The sequence below is a fragment of the Hemitrygon akajei genome, chromosome 22 (assembly GCF_048418815.1).
Source record: "Hemitrygon akajei chromosome 22, sHemAka1.3, whole genome shotgun sequence".
NCBI classification, from domain to species: domain Eukaryota; kingdom Metazoa; phylum Chordata; class Chondrichthyes; order Myliobatiformes; family Dasyatidae; genus Hemitrygon; species Hemitrygon akajei.
In genome coordinates this window covers 36942078-36965304 of record NC_133145.1, presented here as the reverse complement: position 1 = coordinate 36965304, position 23227 = coordinate 36942078, and the positions used below count along the sequence as shown (strand labels likewise).

Below are 23227 nucleotides of genomic sequence, written 5' to 3'. Positions count from 1 at the left end.
CATGGCTGATTAATTTCCCTCTCAACCCCAAACTTCTGCCTTCTCCCCGTACCTTTTCATGCCCTGTCTAGTGAAGAATGTATCAACCTCTGCCTTAAATATACCCAGTGACTTGGCCTCTACAGCTGCCTGTGGTAACAAATTCCACAGACTCACCACTCTGGCTAATGAAATTCCTCCTTATCTCTGTTCTGAATGAACATCCCTCTATTCTGAGGCTGTGTCCTTTGGTCTTAGCGTCCGTCTCCACATCCACTCTATCGAGGCCTTTCAGTATTCGATTGGTTTCAATGTCTCCCAGTGACTACAGGCCCAGAACCATCAAATTCGTTTCATATGATAAACATTTCAATCCTGGAATCATTTTTGTGAACTTCCTTTGAACTCTCTCCAATGACAGCACATCCTTTCTTAGATAAGGGGCCCAAAACTACTCTCAATACTCCAAGTGAGGCCTCACCAGTGCCTTGTAAAGCCTCTATATTATATCCTTGCTTTTATAGTCTAGTCTTTAAATGAAATATTAACATTGCATTTACCTTATTCGCCAATTATGTTAAGTACTACATTAAAATGAGCATTACAATTAATTAAAATTTCATGGTGAACGCTACAGCTTTTTTTTTTAAGCCCATTTTGAAACAATGGCAATAAATTCCGATTTTGGCCCAAAGGGGTGTAAACTAAAAGGAAAGCTTTTTTTCAGTAAATAGTGTGGCATTGTCCTAGGTCATCTTGAATCTAACTGGTGAACAAAGGTACCTGCCCAGCTGAGATAATATAGATCCAGTGGCTGGCAGAATTGACTATTTGTACCGGGAAGTCTCAGGTGGTATATCTTGCCCTCATATCTCAGTGATACCATTTAAAATTAAATTTATCTAAAGAGTTTAAAATAATTATTGGTGAATATATGTCTTTTAAGGTCTTTGTTTTTTAAAAATTTAGGCAACATTGAAATTAAAATAAATCATCCAAATTTAATTACCATTTTGTTCAAAGTGGAAACTCCACTCAGTCGAGTGAGGTTACACTCCTTACACCAGCCTATAAAGCTGATGATCAGAACAAAGGAGCTTTGACCTGAAACATTAACTCTGTTCTGTTTCCTACATATGTGATTTGACTTGCTGAGTATTTCTGCCATTTTGCTCGTTAAATTTTAGATTTCCAGCTTCTGCAGGTTTTTTTTGAAGTTCACTCTTCTGGATCTGATTCTCTTTGTGGCATTTGATTTCTAACAAAATTGCCTGTTTCATCTGAATTCTTTGAGTGATTAAGAGCTTATTGGCTTCAGTAACCCTAAACCAAAATTAAAGAAAATAATATAAACATAAAGCAAATAAAAATAAAAAAACTATAAATATAAACTTTGCATATAACTTGGCCTTCATGCTGATTTCTAAGACTGTATCTCTTTAATATTCTCTTTGATATTAGTCAAAAGTGTTTAGAAAACAAGATACAATGTAGAGATTTTGCTGAATAATAATGATGAAACAGTGTTCACTGTTGTTTTGTGACAGAAAGCGCTATTTTGGATTTCCACACATTCAGTTTAAAACAGAAAGGAAAAATTGTGTCAATGGTTATATTTGAGGAGGTCAGACATTTGAAGGAATTAATAGAGTAGCTAGAAAAACAATTTCTGGTAGGAAATCTCAGAATAAGGGTACATAACCTTAAAATCAGCTGATTGTAAGGATTACTTCACGGAAACTGAAACACTGGAAAGGTTTTCAACCAGTCTCCACACTTGATCCACTCAGGCAATTAAGTTGAGGCAATTAAGACTGATTTTCCTTAAACAAAAGGATTAAGGGGTACAAAACCAGGATAGGTAGATGGAGTTATAAAACACCTATATCCATGATTTATGCTGTTGGATTATTCTGAAGGTTTTAAGTGGCGCCAAAGAGAATTACATTTATTTGTAAGAACCGGTCAGGAGGTCTGGGCACTTCAAAAGTTTCAAAGGTATTTTTAATGTCAGAAAATGTATACAATATACATCCTGAAATTCTTTTTCTTCGCAATCATCCACAAAGGCAGAGGTGTGCCCCAAAGAATAAATGACAGTTAAATGTTAGAACCCCAAAGCCCCCCAGCCCACCTCCCCCTCCACACAGAAGCAGCAGCAAAGCAACGATCCCCCTCTTCCACCAGCAAAAAAAGCATTGGTGCCCTCCCACTGAGCACTCAAATGTGCAGCAAAGCTTCAATTAAGACACAGACTTGCAGTACCTCAAAGACTACTCGTTCACCCAGTAACTCAGCATGCCACAGGCTCTCTTTCTCCCTGATAAAGGAAAAAGAGGTGTCCCCGTTTCACAGCAAGAGGGGAAACATAACAAACAACTCCGTGATTTACAATGCTCTGCCCAAAGAACTCTGGTCTCTGGGTACACAGCCAGCAGCCAGCTTGCTGCTTTCAATCTTCCATGTGCTCTCATGACACACCAGTTTCCTGCGGAGGCACCGACCTCGAGTCTGCCGGCTTCCAGAACCACGAAATCCCAGAACACTGAAGGTGCGCTCGTCTTCTCGGCCATGTCCTTGGTATATCAAATAGTGGCCAGTAGTGAGACCCCGAGAGTGGGTACCATTCCCGCAAAGAACCGAAGTCAGCGTTTGATTCCAGGTCAAGGTCTTCAAAAGAACCTGAAAGAGAAAAATAGAGATATTAAAGATAGAAATAGAGCTTTTTCCGAAGATGCAAGGAAAGGAGTCGCTGTTAGCCGCCATCGTCCTAAGCTCCTGAGCACTTCGGCTTTGATCTGAAATCTGAACCATTACTTTGCCTCCGAAGATGCTGTTGACCTGCTGTGTGCAATTAGCTTCCAGTTCAAAAGAAAAATACAGAAAATTTTTTTTAGACTGCAATAATAATTTTGGCCCTATGGTGTTCTTGTTCCAAATCAGGTTCTGTCTATTAATGAAGAAGGATTAAGGCGATGTGAAGAAAACACCAATGTGTTTGGAAGGCCTATCAGGTAATAGCAAGTTTCAACTTAGTACCATACAAACAGGAAATTATTAACAGTAGAATAACATAACACTTATTAAAATTTTCTTTTATAATAGCTCATGGACATGCTTGGTGGACTTAGAAGGTTTGAATATGAGACATCTTTGGCGACCTGGTGTTAAAGCACTGCTAAGAATCATTGAAGTTGTTGAAGCTAACTATCCAGAAACACTTGGTCGATTGTTAATCCTCAGGGCGCCCAGAGTATTTCCAGTACTTTGGACATTGGTAAGTTGTTAAATTGTTTGATAAACCAATTTTACATCGTCTGTATTGAAATATTTGCACTGAATATTCTCATTTTATGTCCTCTTTTGCCTATAGGTCAGTCCTTTCATTGATGACAATACAAGAAAGAAATTCCTTATCTATGCAGGGAATGACTACCAAGGGCCTGGAGGGCTACTTGATTACATAGACAAAGAAATAATCCCTGATTTTCTTGGAGGCGAATGTGTGGTAAGAATCTCCAATAACAAATCTGTTTTGATTTGTAGAATTCAAGATCTAGTGACATGCCTAAAATGAAATCTTAATATATGTGAAGACATTTGTCTAATGCAGGCACATGTAAAGACACATGTACAGAAAAAAAAGCAGTCATTGATGAAATGTTTTTTAATTACTTTGGTGAAGACAACATCATAATTATGTCATGTACAATGGATTCCGGTTAACTGGGGCAAGTGCTTATTGGGGTAACTCTTAAAGAACAAAAACTGATTGAGAAAATAGGCAGGAAATAGGCTACTAAATTGGGACAGGAGACTGTTGCCAAACAGTTTCTAATGAGCATTAGTTGCTGTTAGGCATTACACCGTGCTTGGGGTGACCAGTTTTTAATTAGATAATAAGACCATAAAATACAGGAGCAGGATTAGGCCATTTGGCCCATTGAGTCTGCTCCATGATTTCATCATGGCTGATCCATTTCCACCTCAGCCCCAATGGTTGGCACAACATTGTTGGGCCAAAGGGCCTGTAATGTGCTGTAGATTTCTGTGTTGTGTATTCTGTTCTAATCTCCTGACTTCTTCCCATAACCCTTCATGCCTTGACTAATCAAGAACCTATCGGCCTTTGCCTTAAATATACCTTATGACTTGGCCTCCACAGCCACCTGTGGCAGTAAATTTCATAGTTTCACTACTTTCTAGCTGAATAAATGACTCCTTATCTCTATTCTAAGTGGTCATCTATCTTTTCTGAGGCTGTGCCCTCTGGTCCTAGATTCACTCATGATAGGATGCATCATCTCCAGGTCCACTCTACCTTGGCCTTTTAGTATTCAATAGGTTTCAATGAGATTCTTTCTCTCCCCCCCCCCCCCCCACCTCCATTCTTCTAAACGCCATTGAGTACAGGCCCAGAACCATCAAATGTTCCCCATATGGTAACCCTTTCATTCTCAGAATCATTCTGTGAATCCCCTCTGAACCCTCTCCAATGTCAGCACACTGTTTCTTAGATAAGGGGCCCAAAGCTGCTCACACCTGTGCCTTATAAAGCCTCAACATTACATTCTTTTATATTCTAGTTCTTTTGAAATGAATGCTAAGATTGCATTTGCCTTCCTCACCACTGACTCAACCTGCATTTTCAGATTTTTGAGTAATTTCCCCATTTAGAAAATAGTCTAGGCCTTTATTCCTTCTGTCAACTTGCATGGCCATAGACTTCCCAACACTTTATTCCATCTGCCGCTTCTTTGCCCATTTTCTTAATTTGTCCTAAGTCCTTCTGCAACCTCCTTGCTTCCTGGCCCTCTGCCTATCTTCATGTCATCTGTAGATTTGGCCCCAAAGCCATCAATTTTATCATCCAAATTTTTGACATATAACATAAAAAAGAAGTGGTTCCAACACAGATCCCTGTGGAACACCACTAGTCTCTGGAGGCCAACCAGAAAGGGCTCCCTTTATTCCCACTTTTTACCTCATGCCAATTAGCCAGTTCTCTATCCATGCAAGTATCTTTCTTATAATACCATTTGCTCTTAAGTTGTTAAGCAGTCTTATGATTGGCACCTTTTGAAGGCCTTCTGAAAATCCTAGTACACAGCATCCACTGATTCTCCTTTATCTATCCTGCTTCAAAGAATACCTATGAATGAGTTGGGCAGGATTTTCCCATTAAGAGTCCTTACTGACAAGTACCCTGAAACCATATTGTTCACAATCAACCCTCAACATCTTCCCAATCACTGAGGTCAGACTAACTGGCCTATAATTTCCTTTCTTCTGCCTCTCTCCCTTCTAGAATAGTGATGTTTGTAATTTTCCAGTCCTCTGGAGCCATGCCAAAATCTTGATTATTTTTTTTTCTCTTCTTTGGAAGAGTATTACTAATGCCTCCACTATCTCATCAGCCACCTGTTTCAGAACCGTCGGGTGTAATCCATCTGGTCCAGCTAATTTATCTACCTTTATATCTTTCATTTCCCAAGTATCTTCGCCTTAATAATAGCAACTTCACCCCCTTCTGCCTCCTGACATTCTTGAACTACTGGCATACTGCTAGTGTCTTCCACAGAGAAGACTGATGCAAAATACTTATTCAGTTTGTCTGCCATTTTCCTTGTTTTCACCCCCAAATCCATTACTACCTCCAGCATAATTTTCCAGTGGTCTCATCTCTCTTGTACAATTTATATATCTGAATAAATTTTGGTATCCTCTTTAATATTATTGGCTAGCTTACCTTTGTATTCCATCTTTTCCCTCTATGACTTTCTTAGTTCCCTTCTGTTGGTTTTAAAAGGCTCCTCAATCCTCTAACTTTCCACTAATTTTTGCTCTATTATATGCCCTCTCTTTGGCTTTTATGTTGGCATTGGCTTCCCTTGTCAACCATGGTTGTTTCATCCTCCTTTAGCTTGTGATATTCTTCTTTAGGATTTATCTGTCCTCTGCCTTCCAAATTGCTCCCAGAAATTCCAACCATTGCTGCTGTGCCGTCATCCCTGTTAATGTCCCCTTCCATTTATATCCCAAATGTTCCTATTCTGACCCTCACTGGCGCGTAGCATAGACAGCAATCCAGAGGTTACTACCTTGGCAATCCTGCTTTTCAGCCCTTTACCTAGCTCCCTAAAATCTCTCTTCAGGATCGCCTTGATTTTCCTAGCAATGTCATTAGTGTCAATAAGTGCCAAGACTTCTGGCTGCTCACTTTCCCCCTTTAGAATGCTATGGACCCAATCCGAAATAACCCTGCCCCTGGCAACTGGGAGGCACCATATCATCCTGGTGTATCCATCACATCCACAGAATTTTGTCTTTATTCCTCTAACTGTGGTATCAGTACTGCAGTCCTCTTCACCTCTGAATCACAGTGCCAGAGTCCCAGCTTGCCCCAGTAGGTTGTTCCCTCTGAGCAGTATCCAAAACAGTATCTGAATCACCCAGTTACCTACTTCATGTAACCTGGAGGTGTGCATCTTCCTCTCTATCACTTCCTCAGTCTCTTGTATGATCCAAATACCATCAAGCTGCAGTTCCAGTTCCTACACATGTTCTCTGAGGATCTGCAGCTCGTTGTACCTGGTACAGATGTAGTTATCTGGGAGGCTGTGGGTCTCTCAAAATTCCCATACCTTACACAAAGAACATAACACTGCTCCTGGAGTCATTCTCACTGCTCTAACTATGCCCTTATAGACAAGGAATAAAGAATAAGAACAAACATGCCAGATACTTAGGTCGCACAAGCCTGATCTCCCCTAAGCCTGATGAGCCAATGCTAAAACCTCCCCACTAGTCACTCTGCTTGCTCCTGTCTTATTTTTATTCACCCTTAATCATGAATCCCATTCACTGATTGGCCATTGTTCAAACTCTGAAAACAGCCACAAATCACTGCTTTTTTTAATCTTCAGTCGTGGACCTATGTGAAGTTGCCTCTTTTTCTCACGCCCACCCCCCCCCCCCACTTCATTGATGGGCTGCAGTTCAGACTCCAAATAATGTCAATTACATGTGTTTGTATTCAAAAAAGCAGTTACTGGTAGTTAGCGAGAAATAAGCAGTTAAGTCGATTCAGAACTGTTTTGCTCACTGTGGTTTCAAGCATTCAGACTTGGACTTGGCAGTAATTACCAGGAGTGAAATTGTAATGATTTCACTATTTCAAGTTAGGAACTATGAAAATTTTGAAGGTATCCACAATCATCTTTAATGTTAAAATGATAATGAAATTTTGGAGGATGGAATCATAGAAAACATAATATGAAGGCATTCCCATGACTGCATTAGATATCTGTACTGATTTTGTTCATTTACAGTCAATTAAAAGATCACGACAGCATACACTGGATGATTCCTACGTCATTAACTATTAGGAACTAATACACAGTTTTATGGTACTACAATGGTATTGGTAGTGTTTGTTCTGTAATTCATTTATAAGGGGTAATTGGTAAGTTTGTGGCCTAAGGTAGAAGGAGTCAATTTTAGAAAACTTAGTATATTTATTTTTCAACATAGTCCCCTCCTGCATTTACACACTTAGTCCAGCGGTCATGGAGCATATGGATCTTGGACCTCCAGAAAGTGTTCACAGCAGGGGTGATTGATAAGCTCATGGCCTAAGGTAGAAGGAGATGAGTTATACAGCTCTCGTTACATGCACGTGCAGTTCAAGTCTTTGAGTGATTATGCAGAAAGTTTGAAGTTAATAACTCATCTCCTACCTTGGGCCACAAACTTATCAATTACCCCTCATAGATACAAAATTTTCTATTCAGTGAAATGGTAGCTTGCTTTTTTTTTAATATCTTTATAACTGTTTTCTTGACACTTTCCCAAATTGGGCAGCCACTTAGTTGGACCAAAATGTACTGGAACCTATGTGTCACAATTAACTGCAATCCACTGTATTTCAAATATTTCTTTATCTTATACTGTCTTCTGAAGGTCCTGATTATCATAAGTGTGGTGCAGTGCTTAATTAGTTTTGAAATAGATAAATTCAACTACTATAAATAACAGTATTATTTATTCAACAAGACAACTTGTGTTTTCAGTTATATTTCATTTATAAAATATAGACCCTTGAGCTTGATTTAGAAGAAGCAGTAATTTACTCATATCTTCGAAAATTCAATATGCTGTATTCATTACTCTTCAGTATGTTCTTCTCTACATTGGAGAAATAAAATGTAGTTTGGATGACAACATTGCAGAACACTTCCATTCAGTTCAGGCACCTTGAGCTTACAAATGTGTCACTTTAATTTTCCATTACACTCCCAGCTCTGACCTCTGGTCTTGTCTTTGATATTATTGAACCAAGTAATTCCTTTGTCGACTGAAATGATCAGCAACTCACCTTCTGACTTAGCACGTTTCAGCAGTATGAACCTGGTACTGAATTAAATGATTTCAGGGGACAGGCTTTTACATTTTATGTTAGAATTGGCTAGTTCTAACATTAGGTTGTCGATTTGAAGCAGAGAACAGTAGAATTGTTATCATCTCTATTGTTACTGCCTGACCTGCCAACTATTTCCAACATTCAGTTTTTATTTCAGATTTCCATCATCCATAGTAGTTTTGTTCTCCAGGTTTGCTATCTCACAGTTGTCCACACTCTTTCTCTCTGTTTTCATTGATCTTTCTCTTTGCATCTCCACAAGACAGATCATTTGCGGTCAATAAATCTTTAGTACCCTCACTCAGCCAGCAATAGCACTGCTTTCCATTCACTGCCTTGGTCTCCATTTGACCTCAGCCATTCCTTTTGTTCTCTGCGACCCTTCGCCTCCTCGTTCCACAAATGAAAAATAACTTTTGATTTCTAACTTTCTAACTGTTTCTGAGGGTCATCAAAGTGAAACATAAAAATGAAAACAGAAAATGCTGGAAATACATATCTGAGAAAAGAGAAACAAAGTTAATGTTTTAAATTGAAGGCACTTGTAAGAGCTAGAAGGGAGACAAAAGAAGCTGCTGGAAGAATGAGGGCGGGTGGATATCTAATAGAGAAATCAGTACTGAATTCAGAATTGGGTCCAGAAGGTAGCAATATGTCCTGATGGAAGATGAGATGCTGTTTAAAAACTTGCATTGGTTTCGTTGTACCAATCACAAGGCAACAGAACAGATTGGGAGTGACTTTAAGAATTAAAGTGGAAACCACCAGGCAGCTCAGAGTTGCTCATGTACACTAAATGATGGTGCTTCACAAGTAGACAACAATCTGCATTTGCTTTCTCCAATGCCGAGGCGAGTACAATATGATCACTGGATAATAGGAAGAAGTATAGGTGAATCATTGCTTCATTTGGAAATATTGTTCAACTTCCTGGATGGTGGGAAAAGAAGAGGTGAAAGAACCAAGAGTTGCATTGCGTGTGGTTTCAAGGGAAAATACTGAAAGGGTGGTTTGCAGGAGCAGAAGAGTTAACCAGAGTCATGAAGGGAATGTTCCCTGCAAAATACTGAAAGGAGAAGAGAGAAATTGCGTTGAGTAATGGAATCTCTTTAAATGTGGTGGAAATTACATTGAATGATTAATTGACTGTGGACACTGGTGGGTGTGGAAGTTGAGGATCAGAGGAATTATACACGTGTTCAGTTCTGGAGGAGAGGGGATGAGGCACAGGAAATAAGCTATGATCTAGGGCTTTGTTAACAATGGTAGAGAGGAGGCCATAGTTCAGGAAGAAGGAAGACATCTTAGATTCACCTGCATGGAGAGTCTCATAATTGGAGAAACAGCAATATAGATGGAGAACTGGGAGAAACGAATGGAATCCCTACAGAATAAACCTGAAGCATTAAAACTGTTTCTAATTCACAAATATTGTCTGGCCTGCTGAGTATTCCCAACAGTTTATTTATGATTTTCAGTTTTAGTAATAACAATGTTTTGTTGAAATTTAGAAGTACAGATGACCCCCACAATGCAGGGGAGGTTTGAATTCCCAGAATATGGTCCATCTGAAATTTTTCCAAAAGGCAAAGTTGCATCATCTATGCATATGTCAAGAAACTAGAGTTGAAAAGAATTATTTCCAGTTTATTTCCTTTTTTCACACAAGTTCTGTGAGAGTGAATCTTATTCCATAAATCAAATCTCCAGGTAATGATTTGTTAATTACCCTAATAGTCATCATGTTAGAATTGCCTATACTAGCTTTTCATGGATTTATATAGGTCAGAGAGTATGAAGGAGTAAGCAATTTCTTCTCCAACCCCGCCGCGCCCCCACATAGTTTTGTGCAGGCATTCTTGTACTACTATAACCTTATGAAAATATTAATTCTATCATTTTAACTTCAAGAAGAACTTTTTAAATACATTATGTAAAATTGGTAATAGTATCATCTGCTATTTTATGGAGTTATCTACAAATAATCATTTATTTCTTGAATTACTTAGAAATAGGATGGGTTGGGGTTAAAGAGAAAGGCAGGTCCAAGGAAAGTGAAATTGGTTGTTTCTTCTTAAATATTCGATTATAACTTTTAAAAAAAACTACAACTCATTTGAACCAAGTATGTAGCCAACTTGCATTGCACACTCTGCTGAAGCATCTGGGCTCCTTATAAACAACAGATGTTTTCCCTCCATTTCCCTATGGAATTGTGTATTAATTGGAAACAGAATGAACTCTAATGCATGGGACACCTGACTTTGGCAATATTTTTGCCATATGCCTGTAATACACCATATTGGAAAAGTGCATTGTTGGATTTAAATGTTCATTTGGTTCCCCAAATCTTGTAATGTACTTCTTGAACAGTCAAGCTAAATAAAGAAAAATGTCATATCTAACACTGTTTTAATGCATTTCCTGTAGTGTGAGGTTCCAGAAGGAGGTTTAATTCCCAAATCTATGTATAGAACACCAGAAGAGCTTGACAATGATGACATCAGGCTTTTGACTGAAACTATTTATCAGTCAGCAAGTATTTTCAAAGGATCACCTCATGAGGTAAAGTTTTTCCTTAAAATAACTCAAAAATTTATATTCATGATTTCAGAGCTGAAGTGGCAATAATGAGAATGGCTTATGCTAAACATGAAGTTCAAAGTACATTTATTATCAAAGTATGTATACCATATACAACCTTGAGTTTCTTTGTCTTGTAGGCAGCCACAGAACAAAGAAACACAATAGAATCCACTAAAAAACCACACACAACAAAGGCAATCAGATACACAATGAGCGGGGTGAGAGGAAAGGAACATATTGTGCAACCGAATCTCTATGGTGACATATGCACTTGTGTAATGAAGTTACTTTGAACTTTGAAAAATAGAGTAAACTAATAACACGCAGAACATTAATGGCAGAATCTCCAAAAGTGAGCCCACAGCTACAGAGCCATTTCAGCACTGCTGCTAGCCCAGGAGCACGATGGCTGCAGACCACAGCTGCAGAGTCAGTTCAGCGCTGAGGCAAGTAAAGCCTCATGGAGTAGTGAGCTGAACACCGGTTTGTCCTTCACTCTCGTCCTCTATGACTTGATCTTTTTAATTTGGCTTTGTGCTTATATAGACTAAACGTGAGTTCATTTTCTGCTCTCGACCTTGGGCCTCGCCTCTTCAATCCAGCCTGAACTTTAAATCTGGCCCAAGTTAACTTCAGCAATGTTCAAAATGGCCATATCTGTATTCTCAAGACACCAGTTCACTGAATCTTTCAGGATATACAAAACGCTAGATTATTCAACTGAATAAAACCACAACTCTCAAAGGGAAATTACCGGCTGCAGATTGCAGTGATCAGTTCCTATAAGAAGTACATTTAATAGAATAGTTGATGCTTTTGTTTGTTGCCCACATAATGTTGCTCTGTCTTGCCACCATCATCTCGGAAGATTTATTACTTGTTCAGATGTTCTGTCTGTAAAATTTGTTCCATAGTGGTTAAGGAAATGTTGAGCATTTCTATAGGATGTTGATTTATTATTTTTGTTTTCCAGATATCAATTGAAATAGTGGACGCATCTTCTGTGATCACCTGGGATTTTGATGTGTTAAAAGGAGATATTGCCTTCTACATCTATCATTCAAAGCGAGCACCCCAGCTACCCAAAAAGGATACTCTTGGGGCCCATGGTATAACATGCCCTGGAGGAAATAATGTACAACTTATCGATAAGTCATGGCAACTGGGAATGGATTATAGTATGGTGGAGTCAGCACTGATCTGTAAAGAAGGAGAGAGTGTACAGGTCAGTTACGTAACCTAGTTTTGTTTTGGGACTTCAGTCAAGAGAGTGAGATTCATGGATCCTTAGTAATGATGTGTAGTTCAAATAGAGTTTGTATATATTTCTGTAAAACAAACATTTATTCAATTATTTTTCATTCTTATTGTTTATAGGGTTCACATGTAACAAGATGGCCTGGTTTTTATATACTTCAATGGAAGTTTCACAACATGCCTTCTTGTGCTACAACTAACCTACCTCGTGTAGATGATGTACTGGCAACGTTACAGGTTTCATCCCATAAGTGTAAAGTTATGTATTACACTGAAGTTATAGGATCAGATGATTTCAGGTAAGAGATGTACAATAAATTCATTGCCATATGTACGCAGTGCATCATCAGTAGAAGTACAAATAAATAAAACCTACAGTTCTGTCAGTCATTGTCTCTCCACTCCATATGCTGGTTCCTCATGTTGACCAGACTGGTTAATTCATAGGTTTCTGCCAATTAAATGCAGAGGCTGGTGGGGGTAGAAGATGAGGATCATCTGAAATATACTAATATACTGCATGTGAATTTCCTTTTGATGAAATGCTTTCAGATTATATTTTCAACACTTGAGCCTACATTTTAAGCACTCACCATCTCTCTCTGCTACAAAACATGTCTCTATAAGGATTATAAACCTAATTATAAAGGGTTTCAAAAACTAGTAATTATACCAGTTCACTGAAATGTTTGGAATTAACTTTCAAAATATAGCCATACATTTAATGTTGATGGTAATTTGTGGTGTTTGTATGTAACTTCCTTTGCCAGCACATTAGAACCTTATTTGTTGCAGGGCTAGCACCCTCGAAACCTGGGCTGATGATTTTGAAATATGTGTTCAAATCCGGGGAACTTAAATTCACTTGATTAGAACATTTGTGAATTTTAAAAATGTCATATTTTTAAATGTGAAAGAAAAATGGTTGATTTCCCTTAATAACCCTTTTAGTTCACTAATATTACTTTTGGTGGGGGAAAAAAGATATCCATCACATTTACTTTGGCAGTTAGTCATTCACCATAAGTGGGCCCTTCAACCCACTGAGTGCCTGTCAAACCATCACAAACCCATTTTCACTGATCCTGTTTTTGTAATTCACCTCACGTTCCCATCAACACTACCCAAATTCTGTCATTCATCTACATAAATGTTAGTTAACAATGACCAGTTCAACTAGCGGTCTACATGTCCTTTCGATGTGGGATGAAACTGGAGCATTGAGAAGGAACCCACAAAGTCATAAGAAAAGTGTATAAATTCCCCACAACACCAGAAGTCAGTATTGAACTTGGGTCACTGGAGCTGAGAGGAAACAGTTCTATTTACTGGACCAATTTGTCATTCTTATTATGACTCATACACAGAAATGAGGTTGGCTCTTAAAGCAGACCATTTAGTTTTATCAAAACTCTACTGAGGAGAAAGATTATAGTCTGACACCATTTTAGAAGTGGTCACCAGTTATTTGATTGTAAATTCATGCGTTTATTATTTGCTACCAAGATCAGGGCATCATTGGCAGCTCTTATTGCCTGTCCTTAAAAACACTTGAGAAGGTGACGTTGCTTTCTTGATCCACTGAATTCCCCTTGACAAAACTATACTCATGGTGAGCTTAGAGTTCCAGTATTATATCCAGTGAGGATGAAGAGGAGCAACAAGTCAGAAGTATGCATGATCTAAAGGAGAACTCGCAAGTCGTGGCCTGGTTTCTTCTGCCTTCCATCTTCTAATCATTGGAAACCACGGGTGTGAAAGGTGTCGCTGGAGAAGCCTTGAATTGCTGCAGGATGTTACAATATGATGGAATTTAATTCTGCTGTTACTGATGGCCCTTTGGCCCATTGAGTCTGCTTCACCATTCAATCATGACTGATATTTTCTCAACCCCATTCTGTTGCTAAACCAAATCATATGACACTGATAGTGCTACAGTGAAGGATGTTCTCAGTGTGCAGAAGGGACTTTGTATGAGGATAATTATGAGGAGGAACTGCTTTTCTCAGAGAGTGGTGAATCTGTGGAATTCTCTGCCCAATGAAGCAGCAGAGGCTACCTCAGTAAATACATTTAAAACAAGGTTGGATAGATTTTTGCATAGTAGGGGAATTAAGTATTATGGGGAAAAGGCAGGTAGGTAGAGATGAGTCCATGGTCAGATCAGCCATGATCTTATTGAATGGCGGAACGGGTTCAATGGCCCAGATGGCTTTCTACTGCTCCTATTTCTTATGTTCTTATAAGGCAGTTTTCTTTTTAGTTTCATGGACAGGGCTCATTTGCAATAGGGAGCTTTTAAGGATAGAGATAAGTAGGTGTTGATTCACTTGCTGTTTGCCACAAACCCAGTTTATCACGTGTGTCCTTCAAGACTTAAGCAGGTCAATCAGTGGTAGTGCTAACCATAGCAGCCTTTGTTAGCTCAGGGCGAATGCTATGTAGCGGCACACACTAAATGCTGGAGCAACTCGGCATGCCAGGCAGCATCTGTGGAAGAGAGTAAACAGTTGGCATTTTGGGCCAAGACCCTTCAGTCTGGCCCAGCGAGTTCCTCCAGCATTTACTGTGTGTTGCTTTGGGTTTACAGCATCTGTAGATTTTCTCTTGTTTATGATACTATGTAATGATCACACTCAAATCAATACTTAGCAGCATATATTCTTGTCTGTGTTTGATGTGATACCATGAGTCTTCATAAGATCCAGAACTCACTTGAAGGCACTTAGTCACTCCACCACTGGGCTGTCACCTGTTTTGATGTGCAACATGGGCCAATTACTGAAGAATCTGGGCAGTCAGATGAAAGCTGCAATTCTGTGGTTATAACGGCCTTAAGTTGCTTGGCTTGTCTGTGAGACATTTCTCCCAATTTGGAGATGAATTTCCAGACCTGAAAATGACTTTGCAAGATTATATGGATTGGGTGTGCTTTTCACACATTTACTTGATGTTGGTGATTATCTTCTTCACCATCTGAGTGATTGCTAGGCAACATTAGAAATTGTTTATGAGCTTGTAACCACTTATTCTGAGTTAAAGTCACATATGGCCAGGCCAGTTTAAAATAAAAGCAGATTTATTTCCCTGAAGGATATTTCTGAGCCAAATGGATGTTTAATAGGGTAAGCATTGTCTATAACTTCTTAGTTTCACTATCACAGATTTTTGTTTATATCATTAGCCATATGTAACTTCCCTAGTTGTTTTGATGAGACTTTAATTTGTCACTCCAGGCCACTGAATTACTAGTCCAATAAGATAACTAGTACACATACCTGAATTTCTGATGTACACTTCTGTGTGTCAGAGATAATTCCTTTAGTATTGATTTTTTTAACAATAGGATGAGAACAATGGCAATTTCATCTCTGGGATATTTGGCAAAAATAACTAAAACTAGCTACATTTATTTGATGTACTGTGATATGGACCTGGCTTATCTTATGTCATAGTCTAGCTAAACCAAATGAAGCTGGTACTTTATATTTTATTAGAGATGCAAGTTGATTCTTCAGCACTTGCAGTACACAGTGGAGTGTTGCCCACCAAAACAAAAAAGGGAATAGATCTACAAGCTCAGTTTGTTATTTTTAATTAGTATATTTTAGATATTAATATACTAATATTGAAAGGATGATCAAAGAGTTTGATGTTCAAAATTACAAAGAATGTTAATTATTAAAGGAACCCTATATAGTTGTCTGTCAGTAACTTGAATGTGCAAACTTAAAAGATTTTTACTGAAGGAAGAAAATGGAAAGGAATTATCCTAGAGGAGAATCAGTATTTAAATATAGGCTGGGAAGAGGAGACTGGGTCTAAGTGGACAACTACTTTTAACAGCCAGTCTAGGACCAACAATCAGATGAATCTTAGGCCTGTAAAATTCTAGGATTTTATGTACAAAAATGTTACGAGGAACAAAGAGGGAGATTCCTAATGAACAAACACAACTATTATTTTATGGATGTGAAGAATATTTGCTTTGCATTGAAATCCGCAAAATATTTTGTTTTATTTTAGGGGATCCATGACAAGTCTTGAATCTAGTCACAGTGGCTTCTCACAGCTCAGTGCTGCTACAACATCATCCAACCAGTCACATTCCAGCTCTATGATCTCCAGGTAGTGATTCAGATTGCCTACAATTTAAAACCAAGTACCAAACAGGACAGTTTTTGGTGATAGCTGATTGTAATAATGGTGCAGCTCACAAAAGATCTTCAGAGCACCCTGTAAAATCAGCTCAATTCATTTTCTTTGTATGTTTCATTTCTTCCTTCACTGATCTTTGTGAATCTGTAACTTGCAATGAATTTTTAAAATAATGCCGTTTTTAGACAAATGCCATTAAGATGTATATACTTACAGCACTGCAGTTTCTAACAACAGTACATTTTAAAGATAATACTGTTCTTTAAATTCTTTCTCTGGAAATAGTAAATTGTTTCTTAATTCTTATGACTGTCATTACAATGTATTGGGGAGAAAAGCACAACATCAAAAAATGAATATCTTGTATTATTCTAAATGACACGTAAAGGAAAAGTTGTATAAATAAGAAGTTATTACAAGCACATGCCAGATATAGAAAATGTCTTTTACACTTGAGCCTGATTTTCAGATTTGAAACCTTGCTGAAGTTATAGCTAACACTTCAGTTTTTTGAGTTTGAATAACTGTTTCTGTAATTTAGTTATTAATATGTTCTGAAACCTGGAGTACTCCCTTGAAACAAAATCACTGATAACATTGTTGTTGTCTTATAACTTATACATTACATATCGGTCCTTAAGGAGCAATACATGTTGCCACTGGTTTGGTAATATATCATTCACATATTCTTCAGCAGTCTCTTTTTAAGTAATAAATGTCTAAACTTAAATGTTAGTGCTGGTCTTCTTTTCCATTTGTATTTCTGCAGTTTTGAAGTTTCATGAATGGACAACTTAACATTTTAGTTAAAAGAACAAAACATTTCTAAACGTGTTTGTATTTACTTTGTGGGTCGGTGGAGCAGATCTGCCATCCTTGTTACAATACCAGTACTCTGCCTAATGATATGGGCCTTAGCAAAGGGGGACATTTTTGCCCCCCTGTGCCACTGATTGTGGACCCAGGGCAGTGAGAACTGACATAAATAGCCTGTTTACCCATTCTGAAAAGTTTAAAAAGTTAAACATTTTTATTGAACTAAATTGAAGGCAAAAATAGTTTTGATTTTTTTTCATTGTTTTGCAAATGCTTGCTACTTTAAATTCATAATACTTTAATTTTAATTTACTTATTAGGCATCTTGTGTACAAGGCAGACATGTAAAAGACAAGCACAGCAGGAATAGAATAAACTGTAAAATTGTATGAATATGATTGGTAAATTGGCAGATACTTGCTTTGTTTAAAGCTCCCCTTAGTGCAAGGATAATGCGATGCTTAAGATTGCCATGAATATTCTTTCCTACTGTCTGAATTGATAGAGGCAAAGTTGTTTTCTGGGGCATATTCACAATGGATTGGACACCAGATGGAGCTATATTTCTTTAATTGGAGCCTGTCATTTTGTGTCACAAGATACATTATCATCAGTCCAAAAATTGAACTTAACTAGACAAATGGATAATTTCAGATATAAAACTGGTGAAAATGGATTATATCATAAATGGTTAGTTCAGACACGGATAATAACATAAATGGTTAGTTTTCATATTATATAACAAAGTATGGTGTATTGCAAAAATATATTGTCAACTTGACTTATAAGTACCTAATGTAGAACATGAGAAAAGAGATACCAAAAGACCCCTGTGAGGAATGTGGTAATTGAAGTGCCAGTACCATCACCAAGGTAATCAAGGCATGCTGAACAAAGGGATACCCAAGGCATGGGACCAGATTCTGACCAAAGACTGGGATTTGTGTGCTTATGGTAATCAACTTATAAGGCTGTTGTCAGAAATAGATGATTATGCCTTCTCTTATGTTGGTCAAGAAGTGATGGCGAAAAGCCTGCATTTTGGTGAAGATGATTTCCCTTGTCCCTAAATGTATATTAAAAAATTCTTTGCTTTGTCCATTTGGAAGGAATGTACAGACAGCACCAATAAGGCAGACAAGTTTCCCTGCCTCTCCAAGATAAAAGACCGATAAACAAATGCTTTCCTGTTTGATGTGAATTGAAATGTGTGAATGGTTTTCTTCTTGTCTACAATATCAAAAGAAGGTTTATTTGCGAATGAAAATAGATAAGATCAGTGATGACAGAATGAAAGTATTCCGTAAAGAAATCTCCCAATCCATAGTTAGTTCCCCAAAGGAAAGTCAATGATATATTGTAAATTTCTAAAATGCTAGAATACTAAGTTGGAAGTGCAGTTAAATTAGTGCTCACCAATATGGAGAGTTGGGTGTTCTGTGCTTCTGTAAGTATCATGAGTTGAAGAGGCAAATGCGAATGATTGAAACTGGAGTCAATATGTTATGCAAGGAACAGTTCTATTGGAATATTGAAAATGGAGGGAAGGGAAAGTGATGTTTGATGCTGACATCATATTAAAGGTGGTGAAATTGTGGCAGAATCATTTATCGAATGTATAACTAGTAGAAAGAAAGCTGAAGATGAGGGAGGGGTGAGAGAAAAATTTGAAAACCACAGTAACTATCTAGATATTTTAATTTTAATCTTGCCTTCAATGGGGAAAGCCAAGTTGAACCAAATATAAAGATCATTATTGAAACGTCAAAAAGAACTGGAGACCCAGTCAGTCAAATAAAAACAATATGCTGGAAACACTCAACAGGCCTGGGAGCATCTGGAAAGAGAAACAAATGAGGTGCAGAACCCTTCATTAGAATGCCAGTATTAGTAAAGAGTTGGTAAAGATAATATTTTATGCTGTTCTGTTGAAATTGTATATTTACATATAATTGACACAAAAATAGTAGAAATAAATTATGCCTATCAGCATCCCAAAAAAATTTGGATATGATTACTATATAACACAATGTACTAATTTTGATGGGGAAGATTCTGATTTCAGTGAAGTAATTGTTTTGTTCAAAGTAATATGAGCAACCACTTTCTTTGACAGCAGCAGACGGTAGAAGGTCTCTGCAGAGAGTCAACCCCTGTAACGCTGCCAGGCCAGGCAATATCCCAGGCTGAGTACTTGGAGTGTGCACCCCAGCTCACTGTCTTCGCAGACATCTTCAATACTTCACTCATCCAGGCTGCTATCCCCACGTGTTTCAAACCAGCCACCTTCATCACTGTACCAAAGAACTCTAGAATTTTCAGAGCAAAATGACTGACACCAATCAAGATGAAGTACTTTGAATGGCTGGTAATGGCACACATCAAAACTTCCATTCCTGCCACATTGGACACTCACTCATATGCTTATGGACAAAACTGCTGAAACAACCTACAGAGAAGAGATGGAAGAGCTCAACGCCTGGTGCCAGGCAAATAACCTGTTCCTCAAAGTCAACAAGTCAAGGGAGATGGTTATTGACTTCAGGAGATCCTGTACCACTCACACCCCTCTACATTAACGGTACAGCAGTGGAAACGGTGGTTTCAAGCTCCTGGGAGCACACATCTTGCACAGCCTCTCATGGTCCCAAAACACATCCTGCACAATCAGGAAAGCTCACGTATGCCTTCGATTTCTAAGGATGCTGAAGAGAGCTGGATTATGCATATCGATACTCATGACCTACAGATGCACAGTACAGAGTATTCTAACATGCTGCATCATTGCCTGGTACAGAAACTGCACTGTTATAGGCACGAAGGCTATACAACGGGTTGTCAAAACTGCCCAACACATCAACTGGCCCAGCTTATCCACCAGCAAGGACATATCTACAGAAAGGTGCCAGGAAAAGGCCAACCGTATCATGAAGGATCCCATCCATCCTGCTCATACACGAGGAAATCTGCAGATGCTGGAAATTCAAACACCAACACACACAAAATGCTGGTGGAACACAGCAGGCCAGGCAGCATCAATAGGGAGAAGCGCTGTTGACGTTTCGGGGAAGGGTCTCGGCCCGAAACGTCAACAGCGCTTCTCCCTATAGATGCTGCCTGGCCTGCTGTGTTCCACCAGCATTTTGTGTGTTGTCATCCTGCTCATGGACTGTTTGTCCCACTTCATCAGGGAGGAGGCTACATACTGTAGCATCCATGCCAGTACCGCCAGACTCAGAGACAGTGACATTCCTCAAGTAGTGAGACTGTTGAACACTTTCACTCACTAATCCACCCTACCATCACTACTTTATCATTTCCTGTCACAAGTCATCTTATGTACAGATACTCCTACACCTAGTGTCACTTCATGGACGTACAATTTATGTGAATAAGCCATTTTATGTATTTATATTTGTGGTTTTTAAAAATTATGCTCTTTATCTTACTGTGATTTTTTTATATGCTGCATCGAATCTAGAGAAATGATTGTTGTTCTTTATACTTGTGTACTAGAAATGGCATTAAACAATCTTGAATTTTGAATGATTGGTTTAACTGTATGTGATAAATAGAATTACGATCGTAGAGGTGAGATGCTGGCGACAAACAATTTTGAAACAAAAAGAGGAAAGTCAATAGTTTGCTTTGTGTTTAGTTATCTTCACACCATTATCAATTGTGGAGCAATGCTAAGTTTTAGTGTTATATTTGATCAACCTTGCATGGCTGATTTTCATTCAAATGCAAATTATTATGACCCTTCAATTTGGTCACATTTGCCTGAGTACAATAAATTTACATCTTAATCTATTTAAAGTATATTATCCATTGCATCTTCTTAATTTGATTGCTAAAATTACATTTCGTCAGTGAAAGATTAATTTGTTGAATCATTAAATTTATAATGATATTGCTATAGACTAATCTCCTTTATGTGAAAATTGCTATCAAAATGCAGCAGTGCCTGCACTCAACTCTTTATTAATAAAATAAATTATTTTTTTAACAAAGTATCTGAAATTACAAGTTATTTTTAGGTTCAAACACTGTTATCAAAGTAATTAACAAAATTTGGGCTTAATGTACAAGGACTTGAGTTATTAGCCAACTGATAAAAAGGACTTGTATGTTTTGGATAATGAAGCAAAGGGTAAATGTTGCATATAGAGATAGCTAAGCATCAAACGTTGGCAGACTCGGTCTTATGGGTGGATTATTGGAAGAGTAATCTTGGGCTTGATTCTTTTTTACACAACACTATAGCATTATGTGATTGTAAACTCAAGTGGGCAACAATAAATATTAGAGAAGTATTGTTTAAATATATTGAAGGCTACAGAAAGGTTGAGAGAGATGGGGAGGCCTAAGTTATGTAAAATGTTAATTCTTGTGCTGATTATTTTATTTTTGAGCACTTAACATTTTACTTATGCAATTTTTACTTGTCATTAAAGTGATATAATTGTTAATATTTAATAGTAATCAGTAACATATCAGGAGCATTACAGATTTACCAGTACTGTTCTGTTGGTATTCACTTTTCAATTTCAGGACTGTGTCACTATTCCAGCCTTCAAGAACTACCTACTAAAGAGTACAGCAACATGTTCACAATGAATAGTAACATTAAATCACTTAATAATTCAGATATGAGTTTGAATGAGCACACTATGTAAAGCATTGAAAAAAATCAACCTTACTGCAAATGCAAACTCAATAAAAATGATTTTAAATCATTCAACACATTGGAACAACTAGAGGGTGTAAATTTAGAATAAATCAAAGCATAAAATGGAAAGGTGGAAGGAATGTTTTCACAGAAAATCGAATATATTACCATAAATGACTATTCAATTGATTTGATCATACAGTATGCAAGAAGAGATTAAACTAAATACTCAAAAATTAAATGAGATGTTTGAGAAAATACTGTAGTGCTAACTTGGAGTTCATATATATTTGTTTGTCTAGTTCCCAATCTGTGCTATAAAAGTTAAAGGACATTGGTATTGATAAATCTAGTTGAACATAAGGATCTTTACAAAATTAAGTTTCAACTGATTTCCTTATCAGGATTCCTGGCAATACATCAACCTATGTCTTTGCTGACTGTTATAGCTTTAGCTAAGGCAGTTTTGATGGTTCAGTTCTTCCTTCGTACCATTCCTGAGCTCTGAGGGTGGTAGATTTCATGAAATTGTTGTTGAATCCCTAACATCTTCCATGTTTCCTTCATCACTTTCCTTGTGAAATATGCTCCTTGATCCTGGTCCACCAGGCTGGACCTCCCCATCTGGGGAGGATTTCCCGAGCTAAAGTCCTTGCTGCTATGCTGGTGGTACAATCTGGTTAGGGAAAGCCTATGCCCACTGAGTGAAGCGATCAATAATAACCAGACAGTAGCTTTATCCTGCTTACTAGCAGGTGCCCCTTGAAGATGATCTGGATGTTTTCCCAGGTCCCCCTCAGCTATGGCTGGTTTTCTAGCCACACCTTTATTCCCCACCAGTGTTATATTGGGCACAAATGATCCATCTCCAATAAAATTTCTCAAAGTCCCTGCCCATCTCTGGCCACAAGCAAGACTACTGGAGGGTTGTAACCATATTGTGCCTTCCTGTGATAGAACTTTTAGCAGTGTCTGCCTAATGCATGCTAGGGCTACAGCTACTCCTTCCCCTTTTGTCCAGTTAGCATCTGGTTCCTCTTTTGTTCCTCCACTTCTCCTCAGCCTTTTCTTCTCTACACCCCATATAGTTGTACTAGGTTGACTTCAGTAGGTTTTCCTTCCGCGCTAGCAATTTCTTTTGACTCGTATTCTTCTGCTGCTCTTTTTGCCCTGAGCTCTGCCTATTCATTCCCTTTCTGCTCTTTCTTTCCATTTTCTAGTGAGCCTTTAATCACTGCTACCTCTGCAGGCAACTTCACTGCGAGCAGTTCTGGTATTAGATGCCCGTGCTGAATAGCTGCACCTTTAGAGCCCTCTTCGTGCCCATGCTATCAGCT

The 23227-nt window shown here is 38.1% G+C and overlaps 1 protein-coding gene across 4 annotated transcripts in view; it reads left to right on the top strand.

Annotated features, from left to right (window-relative positions):
- The window catches only part of LOC140714636 (SEC14-like protein 1), a 62493-nt gene extending 42244 nt beyond the window's left edge, over positions 1–20249 (top strand). For 2 of the 4 annotated variants that reach the window (XM_073026011.1, XM_073026010.1), the window contains exons 10-17: positions 2923–2993; positions 3085–3256; positions 3353–3487; positions 10832–10966; positions 11961–12212; positions 12365–12543; positions 16271–16372; positions 19335–20249. In XM_073026011.1, coding sequence (XP_072882112.1) covers positions 2923–2993; positions 3085–3256; positions 3353–3487; positions 10832–10966; positions 11961–12212; positions 12365–12543; positions 16271–16372; positions 19335–19347 — 1059 coding nt within the window. In that variant the 3' untranslated portion in view covers positions 19348–20249. Of the gene's footprint in view, positions 1–2922; positions 2994–3084; positions 3257–3352; positions 3488–10831; positions 10967–11960; positions 12213–12364; positions 12544–16270; positions 17133–19334 lie in introns of those variants that run through there. The other 2 variants (XM_073026012.1, XM_073026013.1) reach the window with 2 other exon arrangements.
- The last annotated feature ends 2978 nt before the right edge of the window (positions 20250–23227 follow it).